Source organism: Schistocerca americana, chromosome 4, assembly GCF_021461395.2.
Source record: "Schistocerca americana isolate TAMUIC-IGC-003095 chromosome 4, iqSchAmer2.1, whole genome shotgun sequence".
NCBI classification, from domain to species: domain Eukaryota; kingdom Metazoa; phylum Arthropoda; class Insecta; order Orthoptera; family Acrididae; genus Schistocerca; species Schistocerca americana.
Window position 1 is genome coordinate 797507796 of NC_060122.1, and position 24695 is coordinate 797532490.

At 39.2% G+C, this 24695-nt stretch overlaps 1 protein-coding gene across 1 annotated transcript in view; it reads left to right on the top strand.

Moving 5' to 3' along the window:
* Window positions 1-651: 651 nt before the first annotated feature.
* Window positions 652-24695, top strand: part of LOC124612885 (cancer-related nucleoside-triphosphatase homolog) — a 77942-nt gene continuing 53898 nt past the window's right edge. The window contains exons 1-2 of the mRNA XM_047141334.1: window positions 652-961; window positions 23287-23449. Coding sequence (XP_046997290.1) covers window positions 907-961; window positions 23287-23449 — 218 coding nt within the window. The 5' untranslated portion in view covers window positions 652-906. The remainder of the gene's footprint in view (window positions 962-23286; window positions 23450-24695) is intronic.

Consider the following 24695-nt stretch of genomic DNA (forward strand, 5'->3'; position numbering starts at 1 on the left):
CGAGCCACTAGCTACACACCCACAGTCCCTCTCCCTGCATCCCTCCTTCCTTTCCCTCCACACATCACTAGCCCCACTGCAACCCTTCCACCTGCCTCAAAGTAGCACTGGCACTGATAGTCTAGCTGGCACCGTGTAGGAGGATTGGCGTGCGTACGTGTGTGTGTGTGTGTGTGTGTGTGTGTGTGTGTGTGTGTGTGTGTGCTTTACTCTAGCTCATCAAAGGATAACTCAGAAAGATAGCAAGTTTTCTTCCTTTTGTGTGTTGCTACCGACAACACGGCATTTCTTCTTTTCGGTGAGTGGTGGCCCTTAATCCTAAAGCATTTACATTCTACAAGAACTTTCCTACAACATTCATATAGATTCATTCATAGCAATAACATAGTTTAATGTTTATGAATGAAAATAGCGTATTTATTTGGTAAAGAAGCCCATAAGAATCACCTGTCTCACTTATTTTTAGCCTTTGTCAAGCCAATAAATAGCTCAATATATAAATTGGTGGATGTTTCCAACTACTAGTTTGTTGGCACAAGTTTTTGTGGCGACCATTTGGTGCCAGTTCCAAATAAATATGGAAGTTGTATAAGACGTCGTCTGCTGAAGCAGACGATCAATACTACCGCTGCTTTGCATGATAGCTCTAACTTAGCCACCCATCTCAGAGTTTTGTAGAACATAAACTTCGTAATTCATCCCATACGGAGAAATGTTTCACTCAAATTTATAGATTAGTTGATTTCATAGACAATAAAGAAGTGGATTCTGAGGTTAACTGAAGCTGCCATGTTCAGTTTGTCCACAGACAACTAGTTGTTCTGAAAGTGCTGCGAATACTGGTAGTATTTGTTGTGAAACTGGCCTTTACAAATTATAGAAGTCGTGTTGTACGTAAATCAAAAGATGACATCGTTTGTCGGCGACGAAATAAAACACGTGTTACTAACCGGACGTCCAGGTACCGGTACCTATTTTGAAATAAAAGTTAGCGTATGTTGCAGAACGGTAACTTTAAATATTTTGTGCGATCACTTGAATTAATGGCCCATGATTCGATGTTAATTAAATTTTGTATGCATGCAGGAACAAAGAATTTCATTCTAGGTGGAGAGATCGCTGTACGTAATTGTAACAGGTAGCTTAAAATTATTATTTATGTTGGCCAAAGTTACTTACTGATATGACCCACAGTACTCTTGAGATATTGGTAAAGACCGTATTGACGAGTTCCTTATCCATTTATGCCAAACATCTTATCAAAATACAAATCGCCCTGTATTTAATAAAATAAAAAAAAGAGAGATCCCTCATTGTACGTACTATTGCGCGTAAAATAATGGCCACTTCAGGACTGTATGATTGAAACATGTCATTTATGTGCAGGTATATTTTATTTTACAGTGCCCCAGAGCATCCTATTAAGTAACTGTACCATACTAATAAAACGAAAAATTGTGCTGTAAAACGTGTGCCCAAACCACAGCAATAGCACAAGTGAGCGGGAAAAATCGTCAGTCAACTACACAACAGAAACACGTGTGGCACACAAAAACAAACCTGTTATAGCGCAGATCCATCCAAACACTACAATGATGACATGGCGTACTAATTTAGACTTGTGGCTAATTTCGGCCATAGAGCACACAATGTAAAAGAAAAGAAAAAAACCACTGGGGGTGCCAAAACTGTGGTGAAACATGTTTAGGTGTTAAAGCAAACAATAATTATTTAGCCTTCGCTCCCTGATATACATAGGCCCTAGCAAGCTGATAATTTGTCTGGAAAAAACCTGCAATGTTCAGGGAAATTGCATTTCCTTCAAAAAGTTGATTCTTGAATTTTTGAAGCAATGTCTGTAGAGGCTCTGGAAATTGTTAAAAAAACAATTGGTTGTGGAGTCATGCAGTGTGGTGCGTTGAATTGTTGTTCAGTCATAGCCACTTCCTGCACATTTACTGAACGTGAGGCTTGATTTTTATTTGTGTTTCTCGAACTGCCAGATGCTTGAGTGCAAGTGCAGCACGCAGATTAGAAATTGTCACTTTTTGATCAGCATTTGGTTTTAATGTGATAGTGTGTCCACTCACCCTCCCCTCTCAATTTTATTTGTGGTGACACACTGAGCTGTGCGATAGCCTGAGATCTAGGTAGGCTTTAATGTGGTGGTTTGATTGATTTGAGTTAGTAATTCTAACACATTTGAATGCAAAATAAAGATTTGCATGTAGCATAGCCCGAGGGCTGTGTTTACTTGATATTCAACACACTTTTAATTGCAAATTAAAGAAACTGCAAGGTAAATTCAGAAACAGCTTTAAGAGATAAAGGGAAAACCTCTCATAGGTGTTATAATGTATATGACATACATTTGCTAAATATAAACTATGAAAAATGTAGGGGGAGGGGACAATAAGTTGGTAATGGTAACTTTTTTTCTGAATTGAGTATTCAGCCATTGAACTACAACCTCATCACACTCATCCCCCTAGTAGTTCCTGAACAAACGACATTTTTCTGAAAGAGAGGAAGAGGGAAGAAAAGGGACAGGTGGGAAATTATGGCTTTCAGCCACACAGGGAACTGTAGCATTGCAATGGAAAAATTTGAGGTGCCAGGCCAGGATTTGAACCCAGATGTTCTGCTTCTCTAGAATGGTTGCCGTAACCTTCTTGGCCACCTGGACTTGAGCCTCAACTTATGCACGCTGCATGCCAGCATCTGCACGCTGGATGCCAGCATCCCTCATCCTGCACCACCTGCTCACAGATTCTCGAGTCCCATGATGATTCGAATGATATTTGTGCATCCAAACCAAAACATATGTCATAAATCTATTGTGGAGAAGTCCAACAGAACAGAAAACCCTCAGTACATTAATATAATTGAGTGTGATGGCTCTATTAAATACGTTTCAATGCAGATGCACAAATATTTGCTGATAATATTTGTTCCTTATCAGGCTCATATATTAAGAGACTCAGCAAGCTTAATATAAAGTTATTTGTTTACTATTCTGTAAAATGCTACACCAGGCGTAGATTGTTTACTGGTCTATAAAATATTTCACCAGCATAATGCAGCCACACTGTGTTTGCTATTCTTAGGCTGAGCATGAGTTGGCTGCTGTTCATAAGCAGCTGGAAATTGCCATGGTTACTGTTGAGTGATTGTAAGTTTTGCGAATGGGTGTGTTGGGAGGATACCAAGAGTTGTGTGCCAGAGGTATCAAATATACCTCAAGTACTATCCTCTCCTGTGGAAGCTGCCATCCACTTGACTGTTAGTGGCGTGTCAGTGTTGAGTCTAGGCATCTCGTACAGGGTGATAAGGACCAAGGACTCAGTGTGCTATACCAGTCCCTTTAACAAACAAGTTCAAAGTGCTGTCTTTCACTCAAACTGAAACCAAGCCACTGGGACTCATTTCATATTTTTTAGGAAACTTGCTTTGTCTCATGTCAAGAGGAGATAAATACGAAAGGGTAGTGATCTATTAATCATTGACAGTTCAGACATATGGTGAATAACGGTACCCCTTAGGAAAACGGCAGCAAAGAATGGGTAGAAACATCAGGTACACTTCATTTGTATGCCTGGAGGCTCCACTTAACATGTTGAAAAGGCTGCTCTGGCAGCCACTGAGGGAGCATAGTGCAACCAGTACAGTTGTGGTGCACAATGGAACAAATGATGCTTGTTGTCTTGGTCCCAAGATGATACTTGGATCATTCTAGTGACTGGCAGAGAGAATTGAGAATACCAGCCTTGCTAACAGAGTTTTAGCAAAGCTCACGATTTGTGACATTGCCCCAGGACACATTCTGGTCCCCGGATTCTTAATCAGGCAGAAGGCTTGGACCAGAGACTCGTAGAGTTCTGTGACAAGCTAGGCTATGACTTCCGAGAATTGCGCCATAGGGTTGACAACTCTAGATTTCCCCTAAATAAATCAGGTGTGCAGTACACATCAGAGGCAGCTACCTAAGTAGCTGACTGCGAGTCAGCTACTTAGCTACTTGCCTTTTAGGCCATGATGCACAAATTTTAATGCTAAAAAGCTTTTGTACTCAAACAAATGTCACATATAATTACAAACTGTATAGGAAAGTTCATCCAACAGCAACAGAGAGTTTTTCAAACCTCATCAAGGAAGAAGAGTGGCAGGATGTTTATAGTAGATGACAAATATAATGCTGTCATGAACACATTCCTCATGCTCTTTGAGAGTTGCTTTCCATTAGAATATTCGAAATGGGATACTACCAGCAAAAGTCAGCCCAGGTGGCTGACTAGTGGAATAAGGATCTCATGTAGAACAAAACGGGGATTATATCGAAATGTTAGAAGTAGTCACAATCAAGCTACAGTTACCCCTTTACAAACAGTACTGTAAGGTGCTCAAAAATGTTATTAGGAGGGCAAAGAGTATGTGGTATGCAAATAGAGTAGCTAATTCACAGGATAAAATTAAAACCATATGGTCAGTTGTGAATGAAGAGTCTGGTCAGCAGCACAAGGTCAATGATATAAAGTCAGTTCGTGGTAAAAATATTTCTGTTGCTGATCAATCAGATATATGTACAGTATTTAACAATTATTTTCTGAGCATTGCTGGTGAATTAAATAAAAATTTAGTTTCTACAGGGAATCAAATAACACTCTTGCAAATGCCTTTCCAAGATTGATGTCTGAAATACTCCTCTGTGATACAGACAAGGGGGAGATTGAGTCAATAATTAAATCCCTACAGACTGAGGACTCTCATGGATAGGATGGAGTGCCTAGCAGAATATTAAAGTACTGTGCTGCACATGTTTGCCCTGTCTTTAGCCACATTTGTAATTTTTCCTTCAGAAATGGTTAGATTCCTGAATGATAAAAGTATTCAGCAGTAAAGCTGCTTTATAAAAAGGGAGAAAGGGATCATATAGACAATTTTAGACCTTTTGCAGTGAACACATGGTGTGTCGTGGGGCGATCACTCTGTTTTTAAAATAATTGAAAAGCCACAATCGCTTCAATTGTTTATTAGATGACCGGTTTTAGCACTCTGAAGGTGCCATCATCAGATCTGTGAAGGTATAACATAACAGGTTTGAGGAAGGAGTTACATGCGTTAACTATATACATTACAATTATTACAGAACCACATGACTGAAACGTGGATTAACCTTTATAAATCCATACGGACATTATGGCATATGAGGCATTCATAAAATCATTGTCACAATCAATAAAAAATAATAAAAAACTGCTCTCATGGTCATTCTTTCCATAAGATATAAAACTGAAGTCACCAGATGAAACTACCACTGCTTGCTTAACACCCGTCGGCATCATCACTGCCCTATTCTGCATAGGCTTACCTGCTGTGATTCTAGCGGTTCACAACCAGCCACCAGATAGCGCTGTCCAAGCAGCACATATACAGTCCCATGGTATAACCACTCATTACTACTAAAACACAAGTTTAATATAACTGCTTGTTACATACCCATGCAAAGCCCACATTTGCGCATGCATTTCCTGTACATACTACAATCACTATAAAGTACGTCAGTTACAAAGTAAAAGCATCTGAGGCACAGACATTATCCATTAGCACCTTACAAAACTACATATTATAATTTACCTTTATTCATATAAGGACGTCAGGAATATGCACATAGAAAGCTGTTCGTAACATGACTTAGGTACAATGTGACGAGCGATAAAAACCTGTATGCTGGGTGTTACATGTCTAGGCACTATGGTCTTAGGTATTGTAAATTGTATTACAATGCCTCATGTGCCATGATGTCCATATGGTTTTATAAATGTTAATCCACGTTTCAGGTATGTGGTCCTGTAATAATTTTAATGTATATAGTTAACTCGTGCAAGCCCTCCCTCAAACCTGTTATGTTATACCTTCACAGATCTGATGATGCCACCTTAAGTGTGCTAAAACCGGTCATCTAATAAACAATTGAAGCGATTGTGGCTTTTCAATTATTTTAAATTTTAGACCTATTTCTATGCCAACAGTGTTTGCTAAAGTTATTGAAAAGGCTGTGCATGTTAGGATAGTTGATCATTTTATATCACGTGATTTGCTATCAAATGTACAGTTCGGCTTCAGAAGTTATTTAACAACTGAAAATTCTATATTCTCTCTTTTCTCTGTGCTGGATATATAACGCCCGTAAAGGATGTTGTGTGCAGCATTGGCTCAGTTTCAAATAGTGCAGTTGAAGACGTAAGTTCATGGCTTGTAGAAAGTAAACTAATGCTAAATGACAGTAAGACTCAATTTTTACTGTTTCTAACACACAATTCAACAAAACCTGACTTTTTAATTCCACAGAATGGGCATATGATTAGTGAAACTGAACAGTTCAAAGTTCTAGGTGTGCAGATAGATAGTAAGCTGTTGTGGAAAGCCCACATTCAGGATCTTGTTCAAAGACTTAATGCTGTCATTTTTACTGTTCGAACGGTATCTGAAGTGAATGATCGTTCGACATGAAAATTAGTCTACTTTGCTTATTTTCATTTGCTTATGTCGTATGGTATTATATAAGCAGTGTAAGTTCATGAACCTCTTGTCGGCCCCTGTTCATGAGCCTGGGTACTTTGACATTGGCCTCTCAAAAGAAAAAAAAAAAAATCATAGATCCATCAAACAAAAAACGTGCCCAGTAACTGGAAGAAAGCACATTTCACACATGTAGCAGAAGTGATCCACAAAACTACCATCCAACATCCTTGACATCCATTTGTTAAGCAATTCAGCACTCCTTCTATTCTGTTGAGGAGTTCCTTGAAAAATTAAGCTGATTCTTGTTGTACTTGTTGATTGCATTTACTTAAATTTATGGCTTGACTTTTTTCAGGTTCATAAACATTTCATTTTTATCTGTTATTACTTTTATGTTGTAATTTCATGTACTGACACATTCCATAACCTTGGAGATTTGCTCTTCAATTTGGTCCTACAGAACTTGACGTGTAAATAAATAAAAATAAATAGAGGAAGTAAGGCTTGAGTTTTAAAGAATAGTTGCCCATGCTCTTGATAGATATGTACCCAGCAGGAATGTTCATAATGGAAGAGATCCTCCATGATATACAGGCACTGTAAACAAATTTCTAAAGAAACAGACTACTTCACAATTGGTATAATCAAAGCACAGGGCTATAGACAGAAAGGGGCTTAATGAAACACTTTTGGCAGTCAAGAGAACAATGTGTGAAGCCTTCAATGAATACCATAGCAGAATATAGTCAAATTATTTTACAAAACCCAAAGAAATTCTGATCATATGTGAAGATTGTTAGTGGCATCAAAGTTAGTGACCAGTCACTCACGGATGAGACTGGAACTGAAGTTGATAGTTGCAAAGCAAAAGCAGAAATGTGTAACTACACTCCTGGAAATGGAAAAAAGAACACATTGACACCGGTGTGTCAGACCCACCATACTTGCTCTGGACACTGCGAGAGGGCTGTACAAGCAATGATCACACGCACGGCACAGCGGACACACCAGGAACCGCGGTGTTGGCCGTCGAATGGCGCTAGCTGTGCAGCATTTGTGCACCGCCGCCGTCAGTGTCAGCCAGTTTGCCGTGGCATACGGAGCTCCATCGTAGTCTTTAACACTGGTAGCATGCCGCGACAGCGTGGACGTGAACCGTATGTGCAGTTGACGGACTTTGAGCGAGGGCGTATAGTGGGCATGCGGGAGGCCAGGTGGACGTACCGCCAAATTGCTCAACACGTGGGGCGTGAGGTCTCCACAGTACATCGATGTTGTCTCGCCAGTGGTCGGCGGAAGGTGCACGTGCCCGTCGACCTGGGACCGGACCGCAGCGATGCACGGATGCATGCCAAGACCGTAGGATCCTACGCAGTGCCGTAGGGGACCGCACCGCCACTTCCCAGCAAATTAGGGATACTGTTGCTCCTGGGGTATCGGCGAGGACCATTCGCAACCGTCTCCATGAAGCTGGGCCACGGTCCCGCACACCGTTAGGCCGTCTTCCGCTCACGCCCCAACATCGTGCAGCCCGCCTCCAGTGGTGTCGGGACAGGCGTGAATGGAGGGACGAATGGAGACGTGTCGTCTTCAGCGATGAGAGTTGCTTCTGCCTTGGTGCCAATGATGGTCGTATGCGTGTTTGGCGCCGTGCAGGTGAGCGCCACAATCAGGACTGCATACGACCGAGGCACACAGGGCCAACACCCGGCATCATGGTGTGGGAAGCGATCTCCTACACTGGCCGTACACCACTGGTGATCGTCGAGGGGACACTGAATAGTGCACGGTACATCCAAACCGTCATCAAACCCATCGTTCTACCATTCCTAGACCGGCAAGGGAACTTGCTGTTCCAACAGGACAATGCACGTCCGCATGTATCCCGTGCCACCCAACGTGCTCTAGAAGGTGTAAGTCAACTACCCTGGCCAGCAAGGTCTCCAGATCTGTCCCCCATTGAGCATGTTTGGGACTGGATGAAGCGTCGTCTCACGTGGTCTGCACGTCCAGCACGAACGCTGCTCCAACTGAGGCGCCAGGTGGAAATGGCATGGCAAGCCGTTCCACAGGACTACATCCAGCATCTCTACGATCGTCTCCATGGGAGAATAGCAGCCTGCATTGCTGCGAAAGGTGGATATACACTGTACTAGTGCCGACATTGTGCATGCTCTGTTGCCTGTGTCTATGTGCCTGTGGTTCTGTCAGTGTGATCATGTGATGTATCTGACCCCAGGAATGTGTCAATAAAGTTTGCCCTTCCTGGGACAATGAATTCACGGTGTTCTTATTTCAATTTCCAGGAGTGTATGTTTTCAAATCTTTCTTTACAAAAGGAAACCCAAGAGTATTGCCCCAAATTAATTCTTGTACCATGGAAAAGGTGAGTGAAATTGTCACTGTCATGGGCATTGAGAAGTAGCTGAAATCATCAAAACTGAATGAAGTCCCAGAGCCCAATGGAATCCCGATCACATTTTATACCCAGTTTGCAGCTGAGCTAGCCCCTCTGTTAACTATGATCTATCATAGATCCATCAAACAAAAAACTTGCCTAGTAACTGGAAGAAAGCACATGTCACACCTGTAGGAGAAGTGATCCACAAAACTACCATCCAACATCCTTGACACCCATTTGTTAAGCAATTCAGGGTTGGGGTGCTAGATTAGTTACTGTTAGGTTCAAATAACACATAAGTGTTATAGATATGCTTCAGAAACTCAATTAGGAACCTCTGGAGAGAAGACAACATTTTTTAAAGGAATATTGTTGAAAAAATTTAGAGAACCAGCACTTGAAGCTGACTCCAGAACAATTCTACTGCCTCCAACCTTCATTGCGCATAAGGACCACAAAGATAAGATAGAAGAAATGAGGGCTCATATGGAGGCATACAGACAGTTCTTTTCCCTCATTCTATCTGTGACTGGAACAGGAAAGGAAATGACTAGTAGTGGTAAGGGGTACCATCTGCCATGTGCTATACTGTGGATTACAGAGTATCTATGTAGATGTAGATCTAGGTCTAGATCTTAGAATGTATTCTGAGCTCATATATAATGTGGTATCTTGACCAGAATGACCTTCTCCATGCCAGCCAGCATGGATTTCGAGAGCATAGATTATGTGAAACCCAACTCACTCTTATCTCACATGACATTCCGAAAGCAGTGGCTCAAGTCAGATAGATGCAGCATTTCTCAGTTTCCAAAAAGCATTTGACTCAGTACCACACCTATGCTTATTATCAAAAGTACAGTTGTTTAGAGTGTCAAACAAAATATGTGACTGCATTGAGGATTTCTTGGTAGGGAGGATGTAGCATGTTATCTTGGATGGAGAGTCATTGATAGATGTAGAAATAACTTTGTGTGTGCCCCAGGGAAGTGTGTTGGGTCGCTTGAATAGTAACCTGAGACTTTTCATGTATGATGCAGTTATCTGCAATGAAGTCCAGACTTCGTGACGCTGTACAAATATTCAGTCAGACTTTAAGATTTCGAAGTGGTGCAGTGATTGACAGCTTGCTTTAAATGTTCAAAAATGTAAAATTATGCACTTTGCGAAGTGAAAAAAAAGGTATCCTATGAATATAATACATAAATTCGTACAAATACTTGAGGTGTAACACTTAGTAGGGACATGAAGTGGAACGATTACATAGGCTCAGTCATGAGTTAAGAATATTACTACAGTGTGTGGGACCACTACCAAACGGGATTACCAGAGGATATTGAACATATACAGTGAAGGGCAGCACAAATGGTCACAGATTTGTTTGACCTGTGGGAGTGTGTCACCGAGATGTTGAAATAACTGAGCTTACAGACTCTAGAAGACAGAAGTAAACTATCCTGAGAAAGCTTGCTTACAAAGTTTCAAGAACCAGCTTTAAATGATGATTGTATGACAACCTCCTGCATATTGCTCCAATAAGGGTCTTGAAGATAAGATTAGATTAATTACAGCACACACAGAAGCATTTACACTTTCATATGTGACTAGAATGGGAGAAAGCTCCAATTACTGGTACAGTGGGACATACTCTCTGCCACGCACTTCACAGTGGTTCACAGACTATAGATGTATATATCTTTTGAAACTGTCTGGGAATCAAGAATTTGCGAGTAGTGTTGCAGTGGATGAGGAATACTACAATGCAGCATGCGGTAAGTGAAGAATTTGAGTTGGACCGAAGGTATGTCCGAGTGGCCGATGTGGTTAAAGCAACCATTCTAGGGAAGCGAACCATCTGGTTCAACTTCCGGTCCAGTGTGAATTTTCAGCTTTCACCACTGCAATACAGCTGTGCGGCTGGAAGTCATGATTTCTCACCTACACCTTCCTCTTCTTCCCCCTTTTTTAAGTGTCGTCTGATATGTCCAACAGAACAGACAACATTCAGTTATATAAATACAAGCTACTTTGTTCCCTTTGTCACATTGTCCTGCTACATGTGAACAGTGGTGATGGTGCAGCAGATGCCTATTTCAAAACATGGTGCATCATTGTTGTCTATTAATATTACATACAGCAATAGTGGACCTAAGCATGTAACTGTGAGCATTCATCCATTTGCCACTTAAATATGTGTAAGGATGCTGTGCACTGATTTATTTGCTGTAGTGTTACTGTGCTTGATACTACTAACCATTTAAAAAAAAGAAGAAGATGAAGTCACTGTGATGTTTCTTATTGTGTGATTTTCATATTCATCCAAGTAGTTCCACTGCTCTCAACTCGGATTCAGTCATTCTCTTTTGAACAGACTTTTGTAGGGTAAAATTTTTGATACATACCCGTCTTCATGTTACTATTCAATGAATGACCAAAACTATATTTCATACTTTATGTTATGTTGCTAATGAATCACAGACAGTGTGAGCTCCAACACGAACTAAGTTTGTCCACAAATAAATAAGCAAGCATAAAGCACAGAACAATTCTTTTGGGAAGTCCATATTACATTTAATGTAGTAGATTGAAGAGTAAGTATCTTATTTGAAGTAAGCTAAAGCTTCCTTGATTATGTTAATTAAATATATTTTATTCCTATGTCTAGCTTAATATAAGCGTAACATAATGATTCTAGAGAATAACTATTGTTTGCTGTGCAAGGAAATTTAAACACTCAATGGTTGGAGGGCTCTGTGACCAAGACCACAGTCTACAATAATCAGCTTCGGAGTTTATCAAAAGTGAATATTAATTACCAACAGATGAGAAAGTAGTACTAACTCAATCCCTGCCTCCAGATGTTGCTGAGAAGTTTAGGAGAGAAGCATGTTGTGTGTTGACTGGGGCATGTTAGGCCAAAAGAAAAATTACATCAGTTCAGAGTTCTGCTTTGCATTCACTTAGGATGGATCATGATTTTGCTGTCTTCTCTGGGGACAAATGCATTACTGCGTTTGTGCTGGACAAGCAGGATGATATTTAAAATATTCAGTGTTCACGTCTGACTCAGTGTGTCATATATCGGTGCCGACCCAACAAAAAGGGTTGAGAGGAAGACTAAAAAGCTACTGAAGAAGTGTTCCTTGTTGTGAGAGATTATAAACCATCATAACTCCTATTGTGCTGTCCCTCTTAGATTATATAGTCTTCTGAAGATCCAAAAGGGAGGGATTCCATTGAGGCCTATTGTCAGTAACACTGGTGCTCTGCCTGATATACTATGTAGCAAAACACCTTGCTATTCTGTTGGGCCCACTAGTAGATTGGTGTGTATATCACATTAGGAACTCAGCAGACTTCTCATGTCAATTAGAGAGATTTCATTTGAATGATTCTGATATTTTCATTTTTTTTATGTTGTCTATCTCTTCACTCATGTTCCTCTGTTTAATGCATTACAGTTGATTAAAGTTGCGATTAACTTCAATTAACTAACCTATTTCAGGATGTGTTGGCTTCAATTTATTTTCTATTTGATGACCAGTTCTGTGAATAGACAGATGAAGTTGTTATGGTGACCCTCCTGTCACCTATTGTTGCTAATCTGCTCTTGGAAGATTTCAAGGAATGTTTCCTGGAGTCTGCAGCATTGAATGCTGCACGATTTTTTTTTAATATGTCGGTGATACTTTTGTTGTTCGTCCCTACGGCAATGAAAATGTGAACACTTTTTAGAACATCTGAATTCAGTCCACCCTAGTATTTGCTTTGCTGTAGAGGTGGAGAAGGGTAGCTGCCTTTCCTTCCTCAATGTATTTGTCAGGAAGAAGACTGATGTCATCTCAGGCCCTGGATAAGATTACATAAATACTTGTTCCATAGATCATGAGTATGATATTTCATAATGGTGTAAGATGTGTCAGTTCAACAAATTTTTCTTTACATGCCATGACTCAACTGTGCTTTTTTTATACTAGTAATTTAAATCCAAAAAATCATTTGCTGAGTAGAAGGAGTTGTCATTCAGAAATTCTTTTAATTTGTTTTTAAATGCTGGTTGGCTAGCTGTCAGACATTTGTTGCTATTTGGTAAGTGACCAAAGTCTTTTGTGGCAGCATAATTCACCCCTATCTGTGCCAAAGTAGATTTAACCTAAAATAGTGAAGATCAGCCTTTCTCCTAGTGTTGTAACTATGTACATTGCTATTGCTTTTGAACTGTTCCTTATATACACATGTGCAGGATGATCTTGGGTGGGCTTCAGTTATTATTCTGATTACACACTTTTCTGCAATGAATAGTTTTTCTCTTAATGATGGCGTAAGAAAGCAGTGAATGAAAACAGGCGTAGTAAGCTAATTACTTATATGCTTATCATCCAGATTTGCAGTAACACTAATAGCATAAGTAGCCGAACTCAAACATTCCAGTAGGTCATCATCTTATAGACATCTGTTATTCCTTCATGAGGTTTGTTGTAAATAATCTACTACAGTTCAAAAGTAATACAAAAAGGGGTGCACAATGCTGCAACAAAAATGTTGGATCACTTACCCAGTGATGTAAAATGTCTGACTGGCAGCAAAGGAACATTTGATAACAAACTGAGAAAGTTTCTCCTTGACAACGCCTTCTGTTTTGTAGAAGAGTTTCTGTAGAAATGTTCAGAGTATAATCATATGTACAAAATAAGTTGCTACATGAATGTAAAATGACTTTTTCCACATCATTACAATATGTCATGCAAAATGATCCATGGAATATGTAACTAACTATCTGTGTTTTTTCCTATTCAATGTTTCATCAATGCACACACACAAAAATTTGGAATATTCTGCCTTAGCAATAGACTTCTGCTCAAACTCTATATTTATTAATGTTGCTGTGCCATTTACTCTACAGAACTGTGTATTCTGTGTTTTTATTAAATTTTATTTAGAAGTAGTCCACGATTTACACAATCAAAAGCCTTTGAAAGATCACAAAAAATCCCAATTGGTGCTTTCAGTTATTCAGAACATTTAATATTTGATCAGTGAAAGCGTTATAGCATTTTCTGTTTAAAAGCCATTCTGAAAACCAAACTAACATTTTCTTAGTAATTTATTTTTACAAATAGGTGAAGCTTCTGTTAACAACATTACCTTTCTAAGAATTATGGATAAAGCTATCAGAAGTGAGATTGGGCAATAGTTGTTGCATCAGACCTACTCCCTTTATATGCAATGGTATAACAGCAGCATATTCAGGGGAGACTTGTCAGATGAGTTGTGAAAAGTTTGGTTATTGGTGACTGCATGGATGTATTTTAAAACCTAGGAGCTTAAACATGGAAAATAGGGTAATACGCAAGACAAACATTTGGTAATCATGTATGAGTTAACAAGAGCAGGAAACTAAGTGCTTTTATTAACTCATACACAGTGTTTTGTCAGTGGTCTCTGTCTGGGGTATTACTCTATTTTCCATATATAGGCTCTCAGATTTTCAAATCTCATCCAGTGCTGTCACCAACAATGTCTTTCCTTCTCATCCCTTCTGGTAAGTCTCCCCTGACCTGGATTTGTTGTCAACGTCTCTCCATTTCCTAAACCTCGCCAGTTCTTCTCTTTCATACCTCTTCTTTCCCCTCCAACCCATCTCCCAGAAAAAGGTGCAAATAGCTCCAAAAGCTTGCACATTTCAATACCTTTATATGTGTTTTCCCCTGCTGTCATTTGGCAAGTAGATTTTTTGATCTGTCCAGTTACATTATATTTTCAAAAAATGATTATTTTGTTGATGTATAAGCTAGATATTTCCGAGACAAAGGCATATAACAGGAATTATTTGTGGTGTGGACTCAAGAATGTTCTGCAGAGGCCTTTCCAAGGAACTGGTGATACCAACTACTGCTTGTTCTTTAACAAAATGTGTCATGATTAATATAATCATTGATTTCAAACCTACAGCTCAACTCATGGAATCAGCACTAGAAATAACAACTGGAATAATTTTCATAACTACCTAAACTCATTCACTTTACCACTAAAATGTGTCCATTATTCAGGAACACACATTTTCAGTAACTTACCAGCTACCAAAAGGAAGGTTAACTACTAATAAGATCGAGTTTGAGAGCGCCTAAAGGATTTATTGCATTACAAATAACATGAATTTATGTATAATCTGACTGGTGTACAGAACAGTTGCAGGAATGTGCAGTGGTGTAATGTATACAAAATTTTAATGAGGCTTGTCTAGTCAATTCATATTATCCTACAGGGGCTCAGGAATATCCGATGTTTTTATTTATATATTCATTCATTCATTCATCCATCCTGGAATCATATTAAAACTATTTAGGATTTGTCAATGTAATACAATGAAAGTGAATAGCTCAAAAATATACATACAGAATAAAATAAGTATGCTTTTATGAGGAGAGGACAGGTGGTCGGTCATGGCCTCGTAGAAGAAATTATCCCACCATTTGACTGAAATGACGTACAAAAACCATGGAAAACCTAAATCAGGATGGTCTGACAGAGTACAGATGCCATCCTCCTAGGTATTAGGCCAGTTTCTTAACAACTATACTGTCTCATTTAGTTGGTCCCCTTTGTACACTCTTCTTTCATTTACACACAATTAGCTCCAGGTACTGCTCTTCATTGCTGCACAAAGGACAGCTGCTGGTGACTCCTTGAACATGAACATGCTGCTATACCCCCTGCACTAATTCCAGTTTGATTTGAAAACTAATGACATGCCTGTAAACATGCAACTGTGCCCCATGAATGTCTTCATGTCCACCTAAAAAACTGAGTCAACATCCCCTCATGATGAGTGAGATGTTGAACTCAGGAGAATGACAAGACATTACTGTCATGCAAAATAGATGTTGGAATATGATTTTCTTGTATAAGCATTACATTATGATTATGTGTAGTAATATGCCTGTGCATTGTTATCCCTGTTCATTATTAACTGCAATTATTGATTCCTCTTAGCAATCTTTAATTGCATAATATGTGTTACTTATGAAGAATGTTGAAACTGCCTTTTTCAACAAATGTGTTTTAGTAATCTTTACCACTCCTTGGGCAATTTATTATACAATTTTACTCCCTGATAGGAAATGCTGTTTTGAGTGTTTTGTTTGTTAATCATTGGCAAATGTTAGTACAAATTGGCTCTTGCCCCATTATTATGTATTAGTAAAATATGTAATAATATTTTCCATAATTTGCACAACAGAGTGATAGATGTACTCAATTTGTGGAATAAGGATTCCCAGTTTTGTAAACATAAGATTTTTTGCACATACAATGAGTGCAACTGCTACTTCTAGTTGTTATTTTTATGGCTGTTTTCTGCATTTTAAAAACTGTGTCCATGTGTTGTGCCTTTGATCCCCTGAACATAATTCTATATCTAAGAACTGAGTGTGTGTAGGAATAGTATGTCACCCCAAGACATTGACTGTTACAAAATTATGATAGAACCCCAAGAGCGAAACTCACTGCTGAGGTTCTTTTTACCAACAGCTTTGTATGTTCACTCCATGTTAATTAACAATCAATATTAATCTTGAAAAACTTTGTGTCTATAAATTTATCATCTGTCCGTAATGTAACAAAATTGTTTATTCTTAATGCTGAAATGCCTATTGTTTTTTTCATTGTGTTCAGTTTTAAACATACTTGTGGGTTTCATTTGGCTTCTCTAATAGGAGTTCTGGTGTTATATCAGCAACTATGACGGTGCTATCATCAGCAATCACAACTTTTTCTCTGTTTCTTATATGGTACTAAAAGTAATTAATATATATTAAGAACCAAACTGGACTGTGTTTTTCTTGTTGGAGAGTTGTTTTACCACTTGTACCCTGTTTTCCACGTAAGACTGAAACCATATATTTGTTATTCCTCCTACACCTGCTGATGTAGGTGTCTAGCATGTTTACTAGTATTTTATGGTCAGCAGTGTCAAAAGCCATGGACAAGTCTAAGAACATGTCTATAACATAGTCATCCTTGTCAAGAGCTTCAAGTACCATTCTTGTGTACTCTGTAATGGCTAATGATAGACTCCTCCCACTTCAGACACCAAATTGTGCTTTGTTAAAAAGGCTGTATTTATTCATGCAACTCATTATTCTGTCTTTCATTATTGATTTAGTTATTTCTGAGAATGCGGACAGTGGTGAAACTGGGCTGTAGTGTTCTATACTCTCCACATTACCTTTGTTTAGTAAGAGCACAGCTTGTGTGTGCTTTAGGTATTCTGGAAAAATGAGTTATGGCTCTTATGCTGTCTATGCATGCCTTCAGAACAGACTGGAGCCCCACTGTGCCTGCTGACATCTTATTCTTTAATTTCTGTATAGTCTTCCTGACTTGAAGCTCTGTTACGGGCAAACATCATTATGCTTGCTTTGTAAGTAGTCGTAGGTGTTACATGTGTTTTAGGAACATTTTGTGACAACTTCTCCACAGTATCAGAGAAATAATCATTTATAAAATTTGCTGATTCTTGTGGATTTTCTTTAATTTTACCCCAGTCTCTGATTTTTATGTTATAATGCATCCCTGTTTCAAGTTTTATGACATCCCAAACTACTTTGCCATTATTTTCTACATTATTTATTATTTTGTAATTGGATAATTTTTTTGCAACAAAGAGTGCACATTGTACATTTTTTATAACTATGACAGTAATCTAGGAACTGTGGATTAGTATAGTGCTTTTGTCTGTGAGGACCTGCTGCTGCTGTAACATTTACTTTGGAAAAGTCATCTCAAAAATTAATTCAAACATTGCACAGAAGTTGGAGAATGTAGCAGATACATTGTTTCCATATCCACTTCTTCCCACGTTTGCCAGTGCCTAGATAAAGTACGCATTTACCCTTACGTCCATCATCTCATAGGCCTGCAGTTTTGTGGGTTTTAGCAAGCCTGTCTTTAGCTTTATTATCTGACAGTAATTATCAGAAAGCGCAAGATCTCTTATAAATATTTTACAATTTTCCCTGTCTATATTTGTAAGGGCGTGGTCTAAGACTGATGCTGAACCTTCTGATGCCCTAATGGCTGTGTTGTTCCGTGCCAAAAGTGCTCCAAATGTTTAGGAAGTTACTGCTAATTTCACCCTCAGTACCGGTGTTAATATTCACGTCTCTACATATTATTGTTAGTTTTGGGGGCTAACACTCTTTCCAGCACTCCAGTTAAAGTTAATGTGTTGAAGAAAGTGTCCCAGTGGTATATACGCGTACACACACACACACACACACACACACACACACACACACACACACACACACATATATGCACAATGGACGGTGGGGTGGGGGGAATGATTAACTTTTTATTTATATCTAGCTTTGCTGGTCTACACTGTGATAGATCTTCCCAAGGTTTCATATGTGTGCCATCTCTAAAAATATATAAATACTTGATCCTCCACCCTTTCAGGTAGTTCTACAGTAGCAACTTGCACATTCATATGATGATAGCACTATACACTGTGTTTCATTCTCTCTACCACAGTTTTCTATAATGCATACTACCATTCTGTTGAAAGACTGTAATTCAACTTCAAGCTATTGCACTTCATTTTTAATAGACCACACATTTTGTTGAAAAATAGATAATTCTGGGCAAATTTCTGTGGCGTTTATGTACTCTGATATGTTACATTCTATCTTTTGTGTACACGTTGAAGAAACTGCTTCAGAGAGGGGAGCCTGTTGTCATAAAGACCTAGTCCTTGTACCCATGGCAACAGGTATTTGATATTGTGTGGACTGACACCCACCTGCTCTACTATCACTAATTAAATACACCACTTCCCTTTCCCAGTCCTGTTGATGTGCAGATCATGCCTAGTGTAGTCCCATCTCCTGCTAGTCCCCACCAGCACCAGTTGAATGTGTGTCAATGCCAGCACCAGCTTTGCATTGACTTGTTATACAGCACTACCAAGAGGAGACCAATTGTGCTACCAGAACAGCTTGATCATTCTTACATTAGTGCAGCCATTAAGGGAAGCTATCGCACTCAGGTCACCACCTACACTACACACGTTGTCCCGATCCGAACTGTTTCCTGTCCACTACTACCTAATCATCCTGACAGCAGTCTGTGTTGGTAACACCACTACTATGTTCTTAATTTGGTTTTTAAAACTGCTCACTAAGCTCTATGTTTCCACACTGGATCACAGTTGGAAAGAGTGAGCCAGCAAATGCTTTATACTCAAGCAATGAAAATTCCGTGTTGGAATATCAACAATATAAGGAAAAGCATTGATTGCTACTCACCGTAAAGATATGTTGAGTTGCTGACAGGCACAATGAAAAGACTGTTACACATTTAGCTTTTGGCCAAAGTATTCCTTAGAAAACACACACAAATTCATTCACACAAGCAAGCCTACCTCATGCACACATGGCAGTCATCTCAGGCAGCTTGGACCAGACTGCAACTGTCACGTGAATGAAAGCAGCAACCTGGAGGGGACAGGGAAGGTGAAGGGATAGCAGGGTAAGGGGGGGGGGGGCAGAGGCAGAGGGGGAGGGGGAGGAGTGCTGTCTGGTGGGCAGAGTTTGCAGGGACTAGATGGAGGTATGACAAAACTGCTACCATGTGCAGTGTCAAGAGGCTGAGGGGCAGGGAGATGTGGACAAGAAGGGGAGAAATGAGCAGTGAAAAAGGAGAGGAGCAGGGAAGGGGATAGATTGGTGGGTGAGTTGGCAGAGGATGGCACACAATGAAAGTGAGGTGATGTGAATAAGTAGAAAGTAGTGGGGTAGAGAGGGTGTAAACTGTTGGGGGGAGGGTGTGGTGACAGTAGGTTACTGTAGGGTGAGGCCAGGATAATTTCAGGAGCAGAGAATGTGTTGTAACGATAACTCCCATCTCACAGTTCAGAAAAACTTGTGGTGGAGGGGAGGATCCAGATGGCCCAGATTGTGAAGCAACCTTTGATATCAAGACTTTTATGTTTAGCTGCATTTTGTGCCAGGGGTGGTGTACTTTGCTCTTGGCCCGCAGATCGGTGGTGGCCATTCATCCTGGTGGGCAGCTGGTTGGTAGTCATATCAATATAAAAACCTGTGCAACGATTGCAGCAGAGTAGATGTGTAACGGCTGCTTTCATTGGTGGCCCGGCCTATGATGGGGCCTTTGAGAGGACTGGAATAGGAAGCACTGGGTGCATGGATTGGGCAGGTCTTGCTCCTGGATCCCTGCGGCAACCCCTCTGCTGTGGCTGCCCCATCTGAAAGTACAACACTTCCTGCAAGTGGAAAATTGGATTGGGCGTATTGCCCTCTTGGTATATGAGAGGACATATTTGCATTTCAGTACTGATTCATCATTTTAGAGTGAATGTTTTAATGTAAACACTAAAAACAGGGCCCAATATTGGAGGTTCTGTTTTATTATCTTCAGATCTTGAGATTGGGGACCAAAATGAGTTCTAAGGAGTTCATGGTCTATGACCATGTTATATACTCCCATAAAGGTGGATATGAAATGAAGACTAAGATCTACTACTCAATGTGAGTAAATGTGTAATATCTACGTTTCAGAGATGAAACCAATTACAGCTTGGACCTATCTTAGTCTTAGTGCTATTACATCTTATGTAAAGCAAGTGTTTAGAGAGTTGATTATTTACCTTATGTGTGATTCACTAGGCATAGAGACAACTTTAATTTATTTTTTAGAGGCTATAAGTTTTGTGTTCTGTTATCCAATTAACCTGATACACTTCATTCACAGCCAGTTGAGTGGACAAGTAATGTCTGCAATGTGGGCTATAAAATTATTTAACAATTTTAACTTGTGTTGAAAATATTGGAGTTATTTCAAATCCTTTGGTTTGGATGGTTTAAGTATGACTGCTAAATGTTGCACCAGCTTGATTCCATCTTTACTTCACCTATGTTGGAGGAATGGTTGTGCTGATTGGAAGAAGTACTCAACACTGCCTAAGATGAGCTGCTGATTATATTGAAATGCGCTATGTGTAAAATCTTGTAACTCGGTTACATTTGGTCATACAGAAAAGGTCAACACTTGATATAAACAGTATGTGTAAACTATTGAATTAAAAGCTGGCAGGAGTTTAAATATTATTATATAATAATACCCTTGGCCTGAACAACTGATTTGAACAAAGATTATTCTGTTTATAGAAAACACCAATTTTCAACCTCTGTTACTGATCCACAATGGTACACAAAACACATCAGAAACTGTTGCAGAAGCAGCAAAAAAAGCATGCCAAATTCAGAACAATGCAAAATCCCCAAGATTGGATAAGTTTCACGGAAGCTCAAAAATTAGTGTGTACGTCAATGCGAGATGCTTTTAATAGTTTCCGCAATGAAACATTGTCTCAAAATATGGTAGAAAACCCAAAGAGATTCTGGTCGTATCTAAAGTACATCAGTGGCAAAAAACAGCCAATACCGTAGCTGCGCAGTAGCGATGGAAATGTTACCGATGATGGTGCTATTAAAGCAGAGTTACTAAATACAGTTTTCTGTAATTCCTTCACGAAAGAAGACAAAGTAAATATTCCAGAATTCAACATAAAAGTAGATATTTTAGGTGTTGCGAAACAAGTCAAATCACTTAAGAAGGGCAAGTCTTCCAGTCCAGATGGTATACCAGTCAGGTTCCTTTCAGAGTATGCAGATGCAATAGCACCTTTCTTAGCAATCATATACAACCGCTCACTTGACAAAAGTTCTGTTCCTAAAGACTGGAAAGTAGCACAGGTCACACCAATATTCAAGAAAGGAAATAGGAGTAACCCATTGAATTACAGACCCACATCACTGACCTCAATTTGCGGTAGGATTTTGGAGCATACACTGTACTCGAACATTATGAATCACCTTGAAGAAAATGACTTATCGATACATAACCAACACAGATTCAGAAAATATCGTTCTTGTGCGACGCAGCTAGCTCGTTATTCCCATGAAGTAATGAGTGCTGTCGACAAGGGATCTCAGATCAATTCCATATTCCTAGGTTTCCAGAAGGCTTTTGATACTGTTCCTCACAAGCGACTATTAATCAAATTGCATGCGTATGGAATATCGTCTCAGTTGTGTGACTGGATTCATGATTTCCTCTCGGAGAGGTCGTTCGTAGTGATAGATGGTAAATCATCGAGTAGAACAGAAGTGATATCTGGCATTCCGCAAGGTAGTGTCATAGGCCCTCTGCTGTTCCTGATTTACATAAATGATCTAGGTGATAATCTGAGAAGCCCCCTTAGACAGTTTGCAGATGACGCTGTAATTTACCATCTAGTAAAATCATCAGACGAACAATTCTAATTACAAAATGATCTAGAGAGAATTTCTGTATGGTGTGAAAAGTGGCAATTGGTACTAAACAAAGGAAAGTGCGAGGTCATCCACATGGGTCCTAAAAGAAATCTGATAAATTGGCTATACGGTAAATCACACAAATATAAGGGGTGTCAATTTGACTAAATACCTAGGAATTACAATTACGAGCAACTTAAATTGGAAAGACCACATAGATAATATTGTGGGGAAGGTGAAGCAAAGACTGCGCTTTGTTGACAGAACACTTAGAAGATGCGGCAAACCCACTAAAGAGACACCCTACATTACACTTGTCCGTCCTCTGCTGGAATATTGCTATGCAGTGTGGTATCCTTACCAGGTAGGATTGATGGAGGACATCGAAAAAGTGCAAAGAAGGGCAGCTCGTTTCATGTTATTGTGCAATAGGGGTGAGAGTGTCACTGATATGGTACATGAGTTGGGGTGGCAGTCACTGAAACAAAGGTGGTTTTCACTGCAACGAGATCTATTTTCGAAATTTCAATCACCAACTTTCTCTTCCGAATGGGAAAATATTTTGTTGATACCCACCTACATAGGGATAAATGATCATAATAATAAAATAAGAGAAATCAGAGCTCGAACAGAAAGATTTAGGTGTTTCTTTTTCCCACTAGCCATTCGAGAGTGGAATGGTAGAGAAGTAGTATGAAAATGGTTCGATGAACCCTCTGCCAGGCACTTAAGTGTGAATTTCACAGTAAACATGTAGATGAAGATGTAGATGTACAAAATGTACAGATGAGCTGTTTATTATATTACTGTCACCTACATTTGGACAGTGTTCAGATCATTCAGTTCCATAAATTTTACATGCCAGTCCAGTAATGTGACTGTTCCTCCATACTCGCTCAGTGCTTGTTCTTCATACAGTGATAGTTTGTGTGATCTGTTCAGCACAGCATTTGTCCGCAGAGAATATTGACAGCAATGTCTGATGGACAGAAGGTTTCTAATTGTATTCATTTTTTGACTCAGGAATTGGTAAAACAACTTTAATCAAAAAGATATATGATTCACTGAAAGTCAAAGGTGTTGAAGCTAAAGGCTTCTTCACAGAGGAAGTATGTGAGAGTGGAAGGAGAATTGGATTTGACATTGTGGCTCTGGATGGAAGAAGAGGAGAGTTAGCAAGAGTACGGTAAGTCCTAGCTTCTGTTCCTTTATAAATGTAGCTTTTATTCGTAATTTCAGCTATATGTGTTAAAGGAACATACCAGACCACCTTCATTTTACTGGTGACTGTGAACTGTTTGTCTGTAGTGCAGATAAACTTAAAGCACAAACATTAAGACTCAATAGAACTATTAAAATATGAGACTAAAATAATACAATACACACTTAAAAGAATGTAGTCAAATTAACTATGAAGTCATATCACTAGTTAACCATGTTTTGTATTTTGGATAGTTTAAGACAATGTCTGGAGAGACATTTAAAGAAATAAACTGAAATGCATTTGCATGGGTGGTACATTAAATAGGGCCTTCAAAATTAAATATCAAATGTATCAGCGAAATAAAGTTTATAATCATTGTGTACCATCAGTTTTCATTTATGGAACTGAGACAATGGTTGTTAACATGAAAAGCATACAGAAACTTATGGTTGCTTGCAAAGCAATGGAGAGATGTATGTTGGAAATCATTTGGAGAGGCAAGATAATAGGTGCATTGGTGAGGGACTGGAAGACATAGTTTTGACTGCAATAAAAACAAAGTGAATGTAGAGGTTGCATTTAGTCTGGCAAATTTATGGTAAGTGAGCAAAGGATATTCCTTGCTAGATTCAAAGTAGTAAGAAAATACAAGATAATGGTGTGCTGGAATGTTGGTAGAAAGCAGGCATGAGCAGCAAAGAATGTGTATAGTGGAATATTTCCACTGTATGGTAAATTATATCATCTGTAAAATAATATTTTAATATATACATTTTTTCTTCTATCTATAGCACATTGTTCTTGTTGGACAGTGATGTGGTGCATCACTGCTTCTTCCACTGTCTGTGGTGGTGTTTGATTTTTGATATGTATGTAGGAGTTTCAGTTGTTCTTTGTTGGCATTTTTTATTTGAAGGTAGTCTTCGTCTTAACCTGTCTAGAAAACACATGACTAATTTCTGATTTTGAACATTTAAATGGGATTTAAATCAACACTGGTCTCACTTGTTCACTTCATTTCATGACAGTAGATGCTGACTGCAGTGGGTTTCTGCAGTTTTCTGGTCATGAACACATACAGTTTTTTAACCGAAATTGTGACTAGTGCCGTACGTCAGTAAATAACTCAAAACATTGTGCTCATGAAAGGGGCACGTAGAAGAACCATGGCTTTGCTTTAGAAGAATTGTTGACCATGCACTTGATAGATATGTACCTAATAGTACAG